The 17,863-nt window shown below is 53.2% G+C and overlaps 1 protein-coding gene across 3 annotated transcripts; it reads left to right on the top strand.

Annotated features, from left to right (window-relative positions):
* The first annotated feature begins 1,194 nt into the window (after positions 1–1,194).
* On the top strand, positions 1,195–16,086 carry SFTPD (surfactant protein D). 3 transcript variants are annotated; one of them, XM_057308802.1, is made up of 8 exons: positions 1,195–1,276; positions 2,963–3,164; positions 10,203–10,319; positions 10,573–10,689; positions 11,003–11,119; positions 11,518–11,634; positions 12,244–12,327; positions 14,560–16,086. In XM_057308802.1, exons 1-8 carry the CDS (start codon positions 1,238–1,240, stop codon positions 14,934–14,936), a joined length of 1,170 nt encoding a protein of 389 aa, XP_057164785.1. In that variant the 5' UTR covers positions 1,195–1,237; the 3' UTR covers positions 14,937–16,086. The 3 variants fall into 3 exon arrangements, with proteins under 3 accessions (XP_057164785.1, XP_026359788.1, XP_057164786.1); XM_026504003.2 differs by lacking the exon at positions 1,195–1,276 and adding an exon at positions 1,430–1,531; XM_057308803.1 differs by lacking the exon at positions 1,195–1,276 and adding an exon at positions 1,490–1,577.
* Positions 16,087–17,863: the final 1,777 nt, after the last annotated feature.

Genomic DNA, 17,863 nt, shown 5'->3' with positions numbered 1-17,863 from the left:
TTTGCTTCTGTTGTCCTTGGTTTGGAATCAGATCCAAACAGCAACCAGTGGGAAATCCTAGAGCTGAGGAATACAATGGCTGATCTACACCATTCAAGAGAGATACTCAACAAAAGACTTGACCAAGCAGAAGAATAAATCAGTGAACTCGAAGGTGGATCTTTTGAAATTATCCAGTCAGAGAAGGAAAAAAAGAAAAACTGAAGTAAGCCTCTAGGATTTATGGGACATCACCAAAAGAAATAATATATGCATTGGGGGAATCCCAGAAGAAGAAGAGAGATAGGGAAAGAAAGTCTATCTAAAGAAATAATGATGGAAACTTCTCAAATTTGGGGAGAGAAATGGAATTCCACACTGATCTAGGTCTCTAGGAGAAACACGAACATCCTAGAATGGGGAGGATTGTGCGTTAATGATGAAAGAGTTCTGTCATTAGGGGCCCAGATGGCTCTACTATGGATCCTGCTTCCAAAAAATTGCCATATGGGAAACAGAAGACCTTTCCCTAGGAATTGAGGCATTATAAATTCTACAGTACACAAGGGGGTGCCCCAAGGAGCATCAAAAGCCAGGAACAAATCGGCACCACCAATGGAGTGGCCAAAAGAGAAGCCTGGAGGCATGAGGTTGTTGTTACGTGGAACTAGGCAGAGAATCGATGCAAGAGATAAAGCCGCAAGAATCTAGAAGCAAGCAGAGATTACCTTTGATAGCGAAGGCAAGAGGGTGGGCAACTGTCTTACGGTAATTGGAAGTTAGACTCTCCTTGGGGACGGCTGCAAAGGTGTTATCAACAGCTCAAAGGTCCACACTGGTCACCTGAGTACTGCACAGGACAAACTTCAGCTAAGAAGGTGGGAGATGAGGGCCAGGAAGTTAAGGGAAGGCCATCCCATAAAAGGCAAGTGGAGGTCTCTCTGCGATCTAAAGCAGGAAGTCAAAGAGTGACCCCGCCAGGTGGCAGATCCCCCCCAGCCACTGCCCCCAGAGCCTGCAGCCTTCACAGCTCCTCCACCTGCCCCACGCCTGCCCGGATATGCCGAGGAGCGTCCAGCTCTTTCCCAATATCTGGGCAGTAATGTTAAGGTGAAGGAGGAAGGAAGTGGGCACAGCAGGTCGTGGATCTTGGAATCGGCAGATGCAGGTTGCATTTGCAATAGGTGTAGATCATTGTGTAACTTGCCGGTCTTCTCTGGAGCTCAGAGTTTTGGACATCTGTAAAATACAGACACTGATGATGCCATTGAACACACGGTGCTTCAGGAGGGTACAGGTGAGATCACAGGCTGAAGCTGCTCATAAACTCTAAGCTGATATGCATGCAGTGTTATGAATATCGGTGGCAGGTTTCCAGAACACAGGTGGGGGTAGAATGAGTCAACAAGGAAGAAATTGCCCCACTTCGTGGAAAGAGCTCTTAGAAGAACAGGGCTGGGTGGCTCAGGTTACAAAATAGGCATAAATAGCCAGTGCCTGCCAGGGAAAGGCTAGTTGGCCTGGAGATCCTAGAGTCTGAGAAGAAGAAACCGTGAGTGTTTCTGTCGTGGGCCCTCATTTGGTTTTCCCAGTGCCTGGTGAATATCTCCCGCCCCTGTGGCTGCTTTATCCTCCTGGTGCTACGGAGGCAGGGTCTGGGTAGCTGTTCTTGTCTAGGGGTGTGACGGGTGGGGTGCACAGTGGGGCAATGAGGAGGGCTCTTCTGCCCCTCACTGCTCCCTACGATCTCTGGGCTGGGGGAGGGCGGGTCAGTTGGATGACACCCACCCAGACCCCAGACACCATTGTCTGGAAGCCCCAGTAGAAAATGCAATTTCAACTTCTCTCCTAGTTCCTCTCCATTCTTGATTTCCTCAGAAAGAAGGGCGGTAGAGGAGAAACAGACCAGACCTTCACGGGTCTGGGTTCTAAGCTCATTCACCTATCAGCTGCCTGTGGGACATGGACATTCATGCTTCTCTCGTAGACTCAAATGTTTACTTTAAAAAATAGACTTACTGGACTAGGTCACTAATTTTCCAACCAGTTTTCAGGGGAGTCGTTTTTCTCAAAAAAATCTGAATCTGAAAGCTTGGCACGAACACTGTGGGTTGAGGGGGCTGCAGCTCGGCCCACTCCCTCTGTGGCCCCAGCTAAAATGCCTCATCTGAATCATAGGTCTGAAAACCCGTGAGTTAGCTCACTTCAAGGCCCCTTCCTGCTACAGTGGGCCCTGGGCCCTTCTATGGCCTCTTGAGCTGTTGGGCAGAATGCCTATTGCTTTTCGTTCTTCCCCAGATTTGGGGTGCAGGGCCCCAGAGTTGTGGTAGCTGCAGACCAGGGGACGATGCCCTTGCTCTGGCGTGGGTTCTCTGGTGCTCGTGACTGAGCTTCTGCCATGACAAGTGATCCCCCAGGTCTTGGTCCTAGCCTCTGCAACTCCCACAAGCTCTTTCCATGCTCATAACTTTACAGTTTCTCTCTGAGAGTGGAAAGAAGCCCAGTGTTGGAGGTGACTCAGGCCCTATACCCACTCTAGTCTCACTTTGTCCCTAAGTCCCAGTCAGGTAGTAACTGGATGCCCTATTGGACATCTGCTCTTTCTTGTCCCCAAACCAGCTTTCCCTTGACTGAACCCATCTCACATGTCCCCTTCTGCCATGAGGCCTTTCTTTCAAGTTCTCTTAGGTCGTCAGAGCAGCATGTTACATGTCCCAGGGGCTCTCCAGCTGCTAAGTTAGTAACTTTGAGAACTTTCACCTGGGTTCTCTGTGGGAATTTCTTATGGAGGCAGTGTCTAGTCCAGGCCAGACCTCATGCCCACCTGGGCCCTAAAAGGCTTTGGAAGTCCTGCTGCTCTCAGACCCACAGGAGGGAGGGGAGGTGGAAAGGTGCTTCTCCTGACCTTCAGGAGCTGGGGCAAGCCCTAACCCTTGTCCTAGGACCAAGAGCATGTCCTTTCTCTTTCTGTTCCTCTGCCTAGGCCATGCTTCTCCTGCCTCTCTCCGTGCTGATCCTGCTTGCGCAGCCCCTGAGGTCACTGGGAGCAGAGGTGAAGACCTACTCCCAGAGAGCAGCAGCCAGCACCTGCACCCTGGTCATGTGTAGCCCCGTGGAGAATGGCCTGCCTGGTCGTGATGGACGGGACGGGAGAGAGGGCCCCCGCGGCGAGAAGGGGGATCCAGGTAGAGCCGGGACCATGGGCTTGTCCTGGTGGAAAGGGGTGGGCATTGGAATTGTAACCCACGCAGAAATGTTGGGTATTCTGTTGTGGAAGGCTCAGAGGTGGACTTCTTCCTCCCCGGGGGGTGGGTTTCCTGGAGACATTTGGTCCTTCTGAAACACTGCTTTACCGTTGAAAACTGACTGGCTGTTCTGAGCCCCCAGGTTCCTCCCTCTTTTGCCAGCAGCCCTGACTCCTCCCCTGGAGTCTTCTGATTGTTCCCACCCCAAGAATGAGGAAACAGTGGGTACAGGGAATGTGTGGCTCTTCAGAACCCGGCTCCAGGGACTTAACTGGTCATTCAGATTCAGTGGTGTCTGTGTGGGGTGTTACGTATGTTTAATACTGCATGAAGGATGGGAAAGAAAGAGGCTCTGTGGCCCCAGACTCAGGTCTGATCAAAAGGATTTGCCCTAACACATTACGGAGAGAACGAAGGGGAGCTCACATTTCTTTCTCCTGCCTTGTGCTTGGGCATTCACCGAGTAATTTGTTTAACCCTACCAAAAGTTTTACAAGGAACAGCATATGACTCTCATTTGGCAGGTGAGAACATCGTGGCGCAGAAAGGCCAATGGCACCCAGTGTGGAGGGGAAAAGACACGGGCTTGTGAATCAGACAGATCTGGGCTAGAGAGCCAGTTCCATCTCCACAGCAGGGACCCCCCCCACCCCGCCCCGGGACAAGCAGTGTCCCCGTCTCGGTTTGCTCATCTATAAATGGGAATAATGTCGACCATGCAGTGAAGAATAACTGAGCCAAGGCTTTCCTTTTTGTTAAGGTGTCAGGATCAAGGTGCGTCTTTCTGCTGGCCCAATCAGGTGGATTCTCGTGAGGTTCCCAAAGGTCCTGATTATTAAGGGAATTATCCGAGAAGTACTGCCTTGTAGGGGAGGGTCTGGGTCTTAGTGGCGAGGCATCAGAATTCAGTGAACCAGCAACGAGGACAAGGCACTGGGCTAGGGCTATGGTGGGCTCTACTGTGGTCTTTATCTCTCAGGAGTTTGCATTTTGGTTGGGGAGGAAGGAAACTAACATTTAAGCTGGAAAGAATGGGTAACATCCCCAGGTTTTGTAGGGTAAGGGACAAGCGAGTATCTGTCTATCTGTCCATCCTTTGCAGACAGAAAATGGCTCCCAATGTGAATGGCGTGGGGCTTGGGGAAGGCCACGTGGAAGGGAACTCAGAAGAAGGGTGGTATTCAAGGTGTCAGCATCTTGAAGAATCCCCCCTCTCTTCAGCATTCAGAGGGGCCCTGAATTAAATCCCGGGGGGGCCCTTTCCTACAGTCGCCCTGTGACCCTGCGGCTCTGAGTGTGGCTGCGCCCTCCCTCTCTTGTGCAGACGCCGCCCCTTCCCCCTCCCCCCATGCACATTCCAAGCCTGGCCTTGGGTCGGTGCTTGGAGAGAGAAGCGTGCACAGGTGGGCCGGGGGACCAGGCTGCACTCTGGCTCCGGGATGGCAGGCATGCCAGTCGCTCAACCATTATGGGTCTGAGAATTTCCAAGAGAGCTTAGAGCTCCTCAGAATCCTGACCCAAGGAAGTCTGGCTGGGCCAGAGTCTGCCCTTAGGACAATGTCCCCTGCAGATGCTGACACACAGGCTTCCAGATAAGCCAGAGAGAAGACAGCGTTGAGCACAGGTGGAGGGTGGAGTCGGGTCACTATGGCAATGCCTCGGGCATATCGCGGAGGGCCAATAAGACCCCACCCTGTTTTGGGGGCAGTATTTCCAGGGACAGCCCCTTATTCCTCAGCACCTCCAAGATTCCTGCCCAGAAGGATTCAGCAAGAGAGACCCTCCAGCGGCACGCATCTCCCTCCGAATAAAACCACACACTCCCCAGTAGCCCACAAGGACACTGCACCGCTGCCTACTTCTCTGACCTCACCTCCTTCTACTCCAGCCACACTGGCTCCTTGCTGATCCCCAGCCACACTCGGCCCCCCGCCTGCAATCCCCATAGCTGTCCCTGTGGGTCATTCCTCACCCCCTTCCCGGCTCTCCTCACAGACCACCTTCTCCGTGAGTCTGTGCCTGGCCACCCCGCTTAGAAGACACCGCGCCCCCTTCCCACACTCTCTGTGCTTGATTTTTCCTCTGTGGCACTTTCTCTGATCTAATAAACCCTAGGTTGTGCATTTTAATTTTTAGGATCTGTTCCAATGCAGTTGGGTTTAAGCTCCACGAGGAAGGGATGTTGTGTCTGCTTCCTTCCCTGCCGGGTCCCAGCATCGACGATGCTGTCGGGTGCACAGTACAAGTTTCAGCGAGTACTTGCGGGATGAAGGAAGGTCAAATGCCAGGAGAGGAGGGATTTGCTGCAGTGAAGACTGGCCACATTGCTGGTGCATAAAGCTTCGCTTCAGGCGGCATTAAGGTACAGGGCTGGCCTTTGAGGGACACTAGGGTGCAAAATCAGTACTTTTTTCTTTTTTTTAAGATTTTATTTATTTATTTATTTGAGAAAGAGAGAGAAAGCACGAGAGAGTACAAGCAGGGGAGAGGGGATGAGGGAGAAGCAGGCTGTCTGCTGAGCAGGGAGCCCCACCCTGGGACCATGACCTGAGCTGAAGGCAGACGCTTAATGGACTGAGCCCCCCAGGCGCCCCCAAATTAGTGCTTTTGGAGGCCTGGGTGCTTGCTGTTGAAGAGGGCGTCCCCTCTCCGGGCCTCCAGGGCTTGTGCTCCATGGATGGGAAGCCTCTACTCTTCCTTCTTCCTGCCACCATCCCAGCCAGGGTGGAGCCCAAGAGAGGCTCAGCCTCGGGGCAGGACCTCTCCGCCCCAGCACAGAGCCCTGTTGGATATGGGATGTGGGGCCCAACCTGTAGCCTTCTATGCTTCCACTGCATTCCTAGTGAGGATGATCCCTGGAAACAGGACACTCTGCCCAGCACAGAGCCTCTCAGCCACCCTTCCCATTCCCCCCACACCGGCTCGCTCTTGTCCAGGCGGGCCTGGTCCCTCCTCCGCTGGGAGCACGGCTTCCAAGTCTGAAATGTCAGCTTTCCTCTGCAAGTCTCTTTAAATCCTCCTTGCCCTGCAGTCCCATCTGTCGCTCTAGAAGAGAGCTCTGGGCACGTGTGTGTGTGCCGGGGTTGGGTGATGATGCGATGGGGCGAGGGACGTCTCCTGATTGCCTTCCTCACTCGCAACCTGTGCCTCACAGTTGAAAATCCTATTACAAGTCCCGTGCAGACCGGGACCTGGTGCCTATGTTTGCGACTCACCCAGCGCCAAGCCTGCTGTGTTCCGTAGATGGTCTCTGCGAGTAAGTAAGTGAACGAGCCATCAGCACACCTGTCGGGTGTCGTTTCTTTTTGCTCCTGAATGTGTATGGCAGCTTTATTCACAAGAGCTCAAATGCTGGGTGATGCGTGGATGGACGAACAAGATGAGTTCTGTCCACACGGTGGAGCATGTCTCAGCCATACAAGGAAATAGAGCGCTGAGACGCACAGCCAAGTGGATGGCCCTCAAGGACGTGACCCCAAGTTAAAAAAGCCAGACGTCAAAGGTCATAGGTTGTAGGATTCCATGTATATGAAATGTCCAAAGCCAGAAATAGAGACGGAAAGCAGAGCAGTCCAGCGGCTGGGAGGAGGGGGTGGGGTGATGGCTTAGTGGCTACGGCTTTTTTGAGGGGTGATGAAATGATTCTGTACTCAGTAGAGGAGGTAGTCACACACCACTGTGAGTGTGCTAACTGCCACCGAACTGTATGCTTGGAAAAGGTTAGTGTTATAGCATGTGAATTAAATATTTTTTTCACCTCAGGAAAAAAAAAGAAAAAAGAATAACCAAACGAACAGAACTGAGTGTAAAGCTCTTGAACACTGATAGTCGTCTGCACCCGGTAGTCTTTGGGGGGTAAATCTTGAGTAATGTCAGACCTAGGCAGCCTTTCTGGAAGGAACACGACTTTCTAAAAATGCTTGATCGTTTTTCCATTACAAAAATAATTTGTGGCCACTTAAGAAACAAGAAGAAAGTTACCATTACCTTGTGTCACTAGGAAGGAACGATGGTCACGCTTCCGTATATGCGTGTCCTGTGTGTTTTCCAGCGTGTCCTGCTTGCACGCACGCCCTGCACACGCATGTACGTACCCAGGAAACAGGATCGCATTGGGCGTAGTGATACATGAGGTAACAATATGGTCTCTTTTCTACAGTTTCAAGAGCATATCTCATCGCATCGCTTTATGGTTTTATTGAGGTGTAATTGACGTATCACACTGTCTTCGTTTCCGATGTATAACGTAGTGATTCGATATTTGCCTGTATTGTGAGATGATCACCGCAAGTCTTGTCAACGTCCGTCCCCACACACAGTACCATTTTTTTCTGGTTGTGATAAGAATTTTTAAGATCTACTCTCTGATGTGAGGTAAACTTCAGAGAAATTGCCACAATAGCTCGTGTATAGGCAATCTTCTGTGGGGATAATAACAGGACCCCATGGGCATATGATTATTTAAGCAGAAAAAAAGAAAAAAAAAAGGATTTGATTCCCCAACGATTGTATAACTCAACTAGCACCTTGGCCAATTCTATGTGGCTGGGATGACAAAAATCGCTCCCTTAAAGCCAGAGGATACCCCACTGCATGGATTTAATGATGGACTTACAGAGATAATGGATGGCCCCACTTTCTTTATGATTTGATTGGATAATGTACTTGGGGATGCCCTTATCTACTGAGACAAGACTTCTCCCACTTGCCAGTGGTTCCCTGTAATTAAAACATTGTTAAGGCTGGACCTCGAACAAGGAGAACTGCTTGATGGTTTTTATCTCATAGTCATTTATCCTAGACGCCACCTCTACGAATGTGCGCTTGCAAACAAAGGCTTTAGCCAAACATACAACATACAACAGCCCTCCTGGGAAGAAGAGCCTCAAAACGCACTATGGGACTTCTGGGACTTCCGAGAAATTAGCAAAACAGTATGCTTGCTCAGCAGGGCTCTCAATGATACTTCCCGGGCGCTAGATGCACTCAGCCAAGAAGTAAGCGGAGTCAGAGAGGGATGTCTCCAGCCGCGCCACTGCTGACTGCCTACTATTGCTACACCGTTCGGGGTATGAGGAATTTCCTCACATGTTGTTTTAACATTACAGTTAACTGCTGCAAGGTGTCCCAATTAATAGGGGACATTTGTGATCAATTAAATAAGATCGATATATCCACTAATCTATTTGACAAAATTGGTCGTTGCGGGTCTTATCTAAGGGATGTGATCCTAGTTTGGGGCCTAACACTTGTTTTATGGTCATCCTTTTGCATGTGCTGATGCACCTACCGTTTGCTGTCCGTCGTGACCCCCTGGAGCCATACTGCGGGTCCCTGGACCCACCCCTGGATAGATTCTAACTGCCACACAGCCCGCCGCCCCATTTCAGCAGGAAGCAGCCAGGGCAGTCATTGTCCCATTCCCTAACGGCAGTTAGGGTTACTATTCACGGGGAGGAATGAGTAAGGGACAGGTGGGGCTAGGTAGGGAGAGAGAGATAGGGGGTTATGTGATCAGGCTCACAGAAATCCCAAACATGTGGGGGTGTGGGGAAACCAGAGATAAGGGAACAAACGGACCACCCTGCCCTAATCGAATGGGGTGGGTGTCTTTTTTTATGATAATCACCTGTGACTGAGAAAGAACAACCAGACCCAAAAAGGAAGTAAGCCATTGAAGGTGTCATCACTGTCCTTGCTCAGCCGGGATACAGAGAGGTTAAAAGGATTTAAGTTCCTGGTTAGCTTTCTATAAAAGACCAATCCTAAAGGCCCTCAGTGGCGGGACCATCTCACTCCTGAGAGCTTTTATCTGTATCCTTGCTTAATAAACCTCTATCACTTTACTCTCCCCTGCCCAAAAGAGAAGAAAAAAAATCTACTCTCTGAGCAACTTTCATATATACGATACAGTATTATTAACTCTAGTCCCCGTGCTGTACATGACATCCCCAGAACTCATTTTATAACTGGCCATTTGTATCTTTTGACCACCGCAAGCCGTTCTGCCCTCTTCTCAACCCCACCTCTGGCAGCCACCAATCTGTTCTCTGTATCTATGAGTTTGTTGTTTTTGTTCGTTGGCTGGCTTTTCTGTTTGGATTCCACATATAAAAGAGATCATATGGTATTTGTCTTTCTCTGACTTATTTCATCCAGCATAATGCCCCCAAAGTCCATCCATGTTGTTGCAAATGGCAAGATTTCATTCTTTTTCATGGCTGAGGAATATTCCATCATATATACACCTGCATCTTCTCCATCCATTCATCTACCGGTGGACACCCAGGCTCCAAGCTATCTCCATGTCTTGGCTGCTGTGAACAATGCTGCAATGAACATGGGGGTGCAGATATCTTTTGAATTAGTGTGCTCGTTTCCTTTAGATAAATACCCGGAAGGGGAATTGCTGGATTAAAAGTAATTCCACTTTTAATTTTTTGAGGAACCTTCATTCTGTTTCCCACGGTGGCTGCCCCGATATACTTTCCCACCAACAGTGCACAGGGGTTCCCTTTTCTCCACATCCCAGTCAGCACTTGTTATCTCTTGTCTTTTCTGATAATAACCGTTCTAACAGGTGTGAGGTGATAACTCACTGCGGTTTTGATTTGCATTTCCCTGGTGATTAGTGCCAGGTGTCATTTTAATATAAACTTTGGTTCTGGGACAGGGAGAACAAAGAACCCATGGTCAAGGGTAAATGCTGACAGGTGGCCTGCTATAAATACTGTGGACAAGCCAAGTGGGCTGGGTCTTGGCCTGAGTCCACAACCAACTCTGGCAAGCCTGTGTTCTCACCTGTAAAATGGGGATGTGGACACCCATTTCCTGGATCACCACTGGACCAAGGAGTGTGGAGATGGAATGTCTGCACCGTGTAGAACCTTGAAGGCATGCAAGGGGCCTGGCGGTACAGGCAGCTGGCTCCTCCTGGGCCTAAGGCCGGGTTTATACCCATCTCTTCTGCTACTACAGGTTTGCCAGGAGCTGTAGGGAGAGCCGGGACGCCTGGACCAGCTGGCCCAGTTGGGCCCAAAGGGGACAATGGCTCTGCTGGAGAACCTGGACCAAAGGGAGACTCTGGACCATCTGGTGAGCAGCTGGGCATGGAATGCAGCTGTCTGCAGGCGCTGCTGCCGCCCCTGGGATACACCAGTAGACACGCACAGATCCCCTCCCAGGAAGAAGGAAGAAGGTTGTTGTGAAGGTGGCACTGGGTTATTTTAGGGAAGACGTGGAACCACTGCAGCTACCTCTCTAACTTCTATCATTGCTCTCGTCTTTTCCTGTGCTCCCACCTCCAACAAGGGTGAGTGTCACTGACCCAGCGGGTCCTTTTCCCCAGGACCTCCAGGACCTCGAGGCGTGCCTGGGCCAGCTGGCAGAGAGGGTCCATCAGGGAAGCAGGGAAACGTAGGACCTCAAGGCCCACCCGGCCCAAAAGGAGAGGCTGGGTCCAAAGGTAGGTGGTTGGTATGTGGCCGGTCTGGGAGGGAGAAGGGAGGAGTACGGTGGCAGTCGGGGATGTGACTTCAGGCAGCAAGCTCAGAGTGCCAGGAAAAGCCCAGATAGTCAGCGCTGGGTAGGCCACATTGTGACCCCTTCCTCCCTCCCCCCTTCCCACACTGATGGTGTTGTCCTGTTCCCTTCCATGGACGAACTCCCATAAGGAGCACCTTCTTCCCAGTTCTCTCTCTCCCCCTGGAGCAGTGAGTGAAAACTCCACTAATGAACACACTCTCGGCAGCATTCATCCCAATTGGTTCCTTCCTCAGGAGAAGCAGGTGTGGCCGGCACGCCTGGTTCTGCAGGGACACGAGGCCCCACAGGTGTTAAAGGAGAGAGAGGTGCCCCTGGTGAGCGCGGAGCCCCTGGGAATGCCGGGGCCGCAGGTGAGTGATAGAAGGAGCTAGGGCCGGGCTCCGGTTCCCTTGTTCCCCCTGGTGCTGTTGATGGCCACCCCTCTGCCAATACCACTCATCACGTCAGAGCTGGCATGATTGGGGCGGGGGGCATAGCTATGTCCAAGGAGGGTGACTGCTGGGCTCTGGGAGCTGTCTGCATCCAGGGAGAGTGACACGTGAGCACCAGGACTAGTCTGGGTGCCGGAGAGGTTGGTCACTGGGTGATGGGACAGTCAGTGTGTGGAGAGGGTACATGGCTGGGTTCTGGGAGCAGTCTGTATAGGGGAAGGGGGACCGTAGGCCAGTTGGACAGTCCATGTACTGGGAGGCTGAAAATGCTGGAAAACGTGTACAGAGCTCACCCAGCTCTTCTTCTGTGATCCCAGGACCTGCTGGAGCCATGGGTCCGCCGGGACCTCCAGGTGCCAAAGGGCCCCCAGGACTGAAGGGTGACAGAGGTGCTCCTGGGGACAAAGGAGCAAAGGGAGAGAGCGGGCTTCTGGGTAAGGTGGCATCTGTCAGACTGGGGAGTTCCCGCGGGGTGGGGGCAGGGGAGGAAGGTGGCATTCTTTTTATCGGGACAGCCTATCATCTCGGACTTCGGCTCCATTAGTCACGGGGAGTCGTGGGAAGCAGGAAAGCTAGCAGGCAGGAAGGTAGGTGAATTAGGCTCTGGTTTTAGGCTTACTCACTGGAGGGCAACCCTGAGCGCTTTTCCCCCTCATCCCTGGGGAAAGCATATCCCCTTCCCAATTTAAAGGATAGCTCTGAGTCTCAAATAACCCAATGGATGGGAAGTACTGATGAACACATATTCCTATTCCCTCAAAAGGAGGTGCTATGGGATCCCCGGAATTTGGAGTTAAAATATGATGCGGTTAGTGTTCGTGAGGTGCAGAGACCTGCTCAAGGGACAGTTTGTTCATAGCAGAACCACGGGAAATCTGGAGGCAACAGGGTCAGCAGATGTAGGCTTCTTAGGACCCAGTCCCAACTCCTTAGTCCACTCCCAGTATGTGCCTGCAACTGGGCACGCTTCCCTTGAGGCCTAGCCTCTGAGCTGATCCCAGGCGATGCTGGGCTGACCTTCCTGTGGCCTCTCTCTTCGGCAGACGTCGCTGCTCTGAGGCAGCGGGTGGATGCCTTACACGGACAGGTGCAGCGCCTCCAGAATGCCTTCTCTCAGCATAAGAAAGGTAAGTGCCTGGACCTGAACGCAGCCAGGCACTGAGGGTGGGCCCTCGACGGGGTCTGGGCCTTGGTTTGGCATTGGTTGGGCTTGGGTCTGGGATTGGAATGGGTCGGGACCATATTTAGGGCCGGACCTGGCTCTGGGGCAGGGTCTGGGGCTGAGAACAGGGCTGGGACAGAGCATACTCCAGGATCTGCAAGTAGATACAAGAGACAAACAGGAGGATGTGGCCATATCACCGGTTCAGTGGGGTGATGGAAGTACGGTGGACGTTATCAGGCTCTAGGATAACCCCCAACACCACAGCGACTACTACACAGACCCCCATTCCTGTCTACCTTGTGCTGGTCCTTGGGATAGACAGCAAGACAGCCAACCCAGGATGCATTTCTTACATCTGGGTGCCCAGAGACGTTGCTTCATGGCCCAAGGCAGCAGAGAATCCAGATGCTGTCCTGAGAGCTGGGGCTGGGATGCTGCCCTTGGGGGTCAAGGCTGGTGGGGGCGTGGCCTTGCCCTGTGACCCTGAAGCACCTCACCCTGGACATGCCCATGGTTCTGGCAGGGGGCTGGCTGCCTCGGCTCCAGCCAGTGCTCTCCCCGCACCTCCCCGGGTGTTTCAAGCAGAGTCTTCCCTAACCCTGGAATGCTGCTGAGTCAGGGCCCCCCAGGAGCACAGGTCTGAGTACCCTGTGCCCTTCAGAATCTCCACCTCAGTCTTTGACTGCCCCGCGTCCTCATCTGCCCTCCCTGACTTCAGCTCTGTGTCAGCACCATTCATCCGCTCTCCCTGATCCAAAAAAAGAGAAGAGTTTTCTGAAGGAATAGAGCCTAAAGGGGCCCGACTGGGTAAGACCCAGGGTTGGCCCCTAAGTAGCAAGGATGAGAGTTTCAGGTATTGGGTGTGTCCTCCTCCTTCCACAAACGTATTTGCACACGCGTTCCCTCACTCCCATGCCCACTGCTGCACAGGAAGGGGAGCGTGTCCATAGGCCCCGGCCACGTGTGTGTACTCAAATAGCTTCACTCACCCTGCACCACGGCATACGTGAGCACAAGCAGGGGCGTGCACCCGTGTCTGGATGGCGAGTGCTGCCGTGTACCTTCGGATGAATACGCGGGCATGTCCGTGTCTGCACACGTGTGCGCACCCAGGTGCAGGCACGTAAGGTGAACCCTCGCACGGGCCCCATCCAGGGCTGCACCAAGGGCCGTCCTGAGCCTGGGGAGCACCTGTGCCCGAGCCCGTGTTGAAGCTGCTGAAGAGGGCCGCGGGACAGGGTGCAGCCTGAGCTCTGACCAGCCCAGGGAGACCCGGGCACAGCCCTCTTGGGCGCCCTGACGATTTCCATGCCTGAGCCCAAAGCCAAAGGGGGGGTGGGGACGGGATGAACTAAAAAGAGATACTTGATATGTCACATGGGTGATGCTTTATGAAGTGTACCCCACTTTAAAAATGAGGAATTAGGAACCCTGAAAAGGGAAGTAACTTTCCTTTGCCCTCCTAGACCGCCAATGCCAGGATGGGGTGGAGCACCTGGTTTCTGATTCCCCAAACAGGGCTCTCCTGGAACCGATCCCTTCCCCCTGCCACTGCTCAGGAGCCTTCATGCCCCCCGCGCCAGCACCCCGGGGAGGCTGACTGGCTGGGGCATCACCCACATGCGTACCAAGGGGCCCACATGGGGCTGTAGTGAGTACAGAGACTAGCACGTCGGGGCTCTCAGATGCCCCCCTTCCCCCACCCACCACACAGCAACCCCGCAGCCTGGCTTTTAGGCAAAAAATCCGATTTTCACACTCTCCGAAACTGCCCCAGCCACCACACTGCCATCTCCTCGGCCAGAGTCATTCCACCCCCCACTGACCCCAGCACACAACGTGGGGTGAAGTAGAAAGAGCAAGTTCCAGCTCTAGTGTCCCAGCGAACACGGTTTAATCCTAACCCTGCATTTGACGGGCCTGTGACTTTGGGCCTCTTCCTTAACCTCCCTGAGCTCCAGGGTCCTCATCTGTAACTGCAGACCACCGGACCTCTCCCAGCGTGCACTGGGAAGTCAGCACTGCTCTGGAACCAAGCGCCTCCCTTTGGTCCTATCTGGTGCCCTGATACCCCACAGGGGAGGCCTGGGTGGGGACGGGGGAGGGGGCTCCAGTTGGAGCACAACGGTCTCAGAGCCCCTGAGCTTGGGCCAGGTGCTGCCATAACCCCAGCCTGACTCTCTTCTTCGTTTAGTGGAGCTCTTCCCCAACGGCCGAGCTGTCGGGGAGAAGATCTTCAAGACAGGCGGTTTTGAAAAGACGTTTGAGGACGCACAGCAGGTGTGTATGCAGGCCGGGGGACAGATGGCCTCCCCACGCTCTGCAGCCGAGAACGAGGCCCTGCAGCAGCTGGCCACCGCTCAGAACAAGGCTGCTTTCCTGAGCATGACCGACATCAAGACAGAGGGCAAGTTCACCTACCCCACCGGGGAGCCCCTGGTCTATTCCAACTGGGCCCCGGGGGAGCCCAATGACAACGGCGGCTCCGAGGACTGTGTGGAGATCTTTACCAATGGCAAGTGGAACGACAAGAACTGCAGGGAGCAGCGCCTGGTGGTCTGCGAGTTCTGAGCTGCCGGGGAGGGGGCCGCACTTGGCCGGGGAGCCTGGCCAGCGAGTGGGGGCCAGACCTGTGTGCTGCCAATGGCGTCGCCCCTGCTGGCCAGGGCTTCTCCACAGAGCCGTGGGGGGAGGTCAGAAGGCAGGTCCCTGCGGATCGCCTCTCCCAGTCAGATGGCTTCACACATGCAAGACCTGTCAGAGGAAGAGGGGGCCAGCTGCTTTCCCAGTTGCAAGGAATAAAATTGGGTCCCCAAGACCTCCCCGTGGCAAAATCCAGTGGCTCCTCCTCAGATGTCCTCCTCCTCCAACTGTCAGCCATGTTTGACCGGCTGACCATGCCCTGCCCTTCCCTCTTCCTCCTCTGGCCTTCCAGAGCGCTCCTGCTGACTTTTGTCTCAGCGTCCATCAGCCTCGTTGCTCCTCCCTCCTCCCTTTGTGACCACTTAATGGCGCGGTGCTGGCCTCTGCTCTCCCGCCGTTCTCTTCTGGCCTCTCACTCCAGGTGGAACTCATTCCATCTAAGGCTTCGAATTCCTTCTCCTGACAGCTCCCATATGCATATTCCTGTTGGGGGACCTCTCCCTAAACCCCAGGCTTCTCTAGCCAACGCAAGCTGGAGCCGCGGGACTGGCAGGCCTCCGTGGTTGCCTCTTGCTTCAAGGCCAGAGCCCAGGAAGTGGCAGAGGACAGGGGGATGACCTGGCAGCGAGCATCTGTCTCCCCCGACTGCGTGGCCCTATGTCCAGTAGACTGGGCCTCATCCTTGCACCGCCCAGGATCTCTCTCTCTCTTTGTGTCATATGACTGCCTCTTGGTTCACGGGAGGGAGTTCCATCCACACAACCCGAGCTCCAGCTGAAATCTCAGGCACAGAGGGTGTCCAGCCGTGCTCACACTTATCCCCAACCCTTCTGTGGCCCGGCAGTTCCAGGAAGGATCTTTCCCCTCCCCACCCCAGAGGTAATCTCGTCAAAGGCTCCTCGTGTTACAGCTTCGGAAACCAGGACGCAGAGCGAGCTTGGAGTCACACGTGGCCCCAGGCCGTATCAGCGCTGCAGCTCAGTCGTGACAAAGGTCATCTGACCTCAGAGCTTATGCTTTTGGCCTGTAAATTTTTAGATCAAAAGCCTCCGTATAAATTTAGTTGATTTTATTGACACAGTACTGCAAAAATATTTTTTTGGTATTTTCTTTTTTTTAATTAAGTTTCTATTTTAATTCCAGTTAGTTAACATACAGTGTTACATTAGTTTCAGGTGTAGAAGACAGTGATTCTACAGTTCCATACGTCACCCTGTGCTCATCAGGACAAGTATGACAAAGAATGTAAATGAGAGATGCCTGGGGGGCTCAGTCAGTTAAGCCTCTGCTTTTGGCTCAGGTCATGATCCCAGGGTCCTGGGGATCAAGTTCCGCATCGGGCTGCTGGCTTAGTAGGGAGCCTGCTTCTCCCTCTGCCTGCTGCTCCCCCTGCTTGTGCTCTCTCTCTCTCTCTCTCTCTGAGATTAAAAACAACAAAAACAACAACAACAACAAAAAAACCCCAAAAATGTAAATGACACCCTGCTTAAGAAATTGGAATGACACCTGGGGGAAGCATAGGCTCATTGGAGGGGGCAGTGCCCTTCCCCTAGACAGAAAGGCTGTCCCTCTCTCCTTTGCTCCCAAAGACCACGAGCTCTGCCCTTTCTGGCCCTTCCTCAATGGGTCCCCCACGCCCTCTGCCCGACACTCCTGCAGCCACATGTCGTACACAGGACAGCAGGCCTGCAAACAAAATTGTCATCTCCCACCAGCATGCAGCTCGGGCTCTCTGCCACGATCTTTCTCCTGTTACTAAAAAAAATCCCCAATTCCTGGCAGCTTCCGAAATACAAGTCAGTTCCACAGTAAAAGCAAACAAGCCTCCAGCACGGACGCCCCACCTGGGCACACTCACTGAGGGAGCTTAGAAAGGCCGTTTTGTTTTTAAATCGCAAATAAGAAGAACAATGAATCGAGCCTTAAGCGAAATAGGAGCATTTCTTCTAAGAACAGAGTTCTGAACTGGCCCAAGGAGGCCTGGGAGAGCGCAGGCGGCAAAGTGCTGCCTCCCCGGCCTCTGCACCCTCGCCTCTTCCTCCTTTCCACCCCAGCTTCCTCTCCTTCCCCGCTCTTGACTGCCCACGCAGGGGGAAACGTGTGTCACAGAGATTGCCACACAGAGATTAGACACTCTCGCTGCTAGCAGTTCAAAACTCGTGTGAAAATGAGTCTGTCTCAGATGCCCGCCTCTGGTCGAATCCCCTACACCTGGAGGGCGGGTCCACACAGGACAGTACGGCCGCTGGGATCCATGCAAGGTCGTGGTGGTTTGGGCAGACCCTTCAAAAGTGATCACTACCCATCCAGACGCTTAAGCCAAGCCTATTTCTTGACAAGAGAGAAGGAAAATGTGCAGAACTATGTGACTTGGTAGGAAGGAAAGAAACCTCCCGTGGTGTTGAAGGCTGGGAATGCTGAGACCCCAAACCCTGGGAAGAGGCGGCAGATCTACTTGCGCCGTGGGCCACAGGGGGCTGGTTTGCTCTCCAGCACCCAGAACAAGTAAGGAAGGTCATTCGGGCTCTGTAGACACAGCTCGACTAATGCAGAGGACTGAGGCGAGCATCTCAGAAAATTCAGACCTGAGCCCATGCCTGAGCGTAGAGGCCTCCCTTGCAAGTACTCCTATCACGTACAAAGGTCAACACATATCTTAAACATTATCAGCCCCATCCCAACCACAGTAGCCATGGTCCCTGGCTGAGTAGCCCAGGTCCCAAGTCAAGCCAGGGCTGTGTGATTGTTGTGTTCCCAGGAGACGCTGTGACCCTCCCAATGCCAGGTGACATCATGGGAGCAGGCTGGGATCCTTCCACGTTTGGACGGGGGACAACCACAGCAGTTTCATAGGG

This window comes from Ursus arctos, unplaced genomic scaffold (assembly GCF_023065955.2).
Source record: "Ursus arctos isolate Adak ecotype North America unplaced genomic scaffold, UrsArc2.0 scaffold_7, whole genome shotgun sequence".
Lineage (NCBI taxonomy): Eukaryota > Metazoa > Chordata > Mammalia > Carnivora > Ursidae > Ursus > Ursus arctos.
Note: the sequence above shows the minus strand (reverse complement) of the source record. Positions and strands in the feature narration are given on the sequence as shown.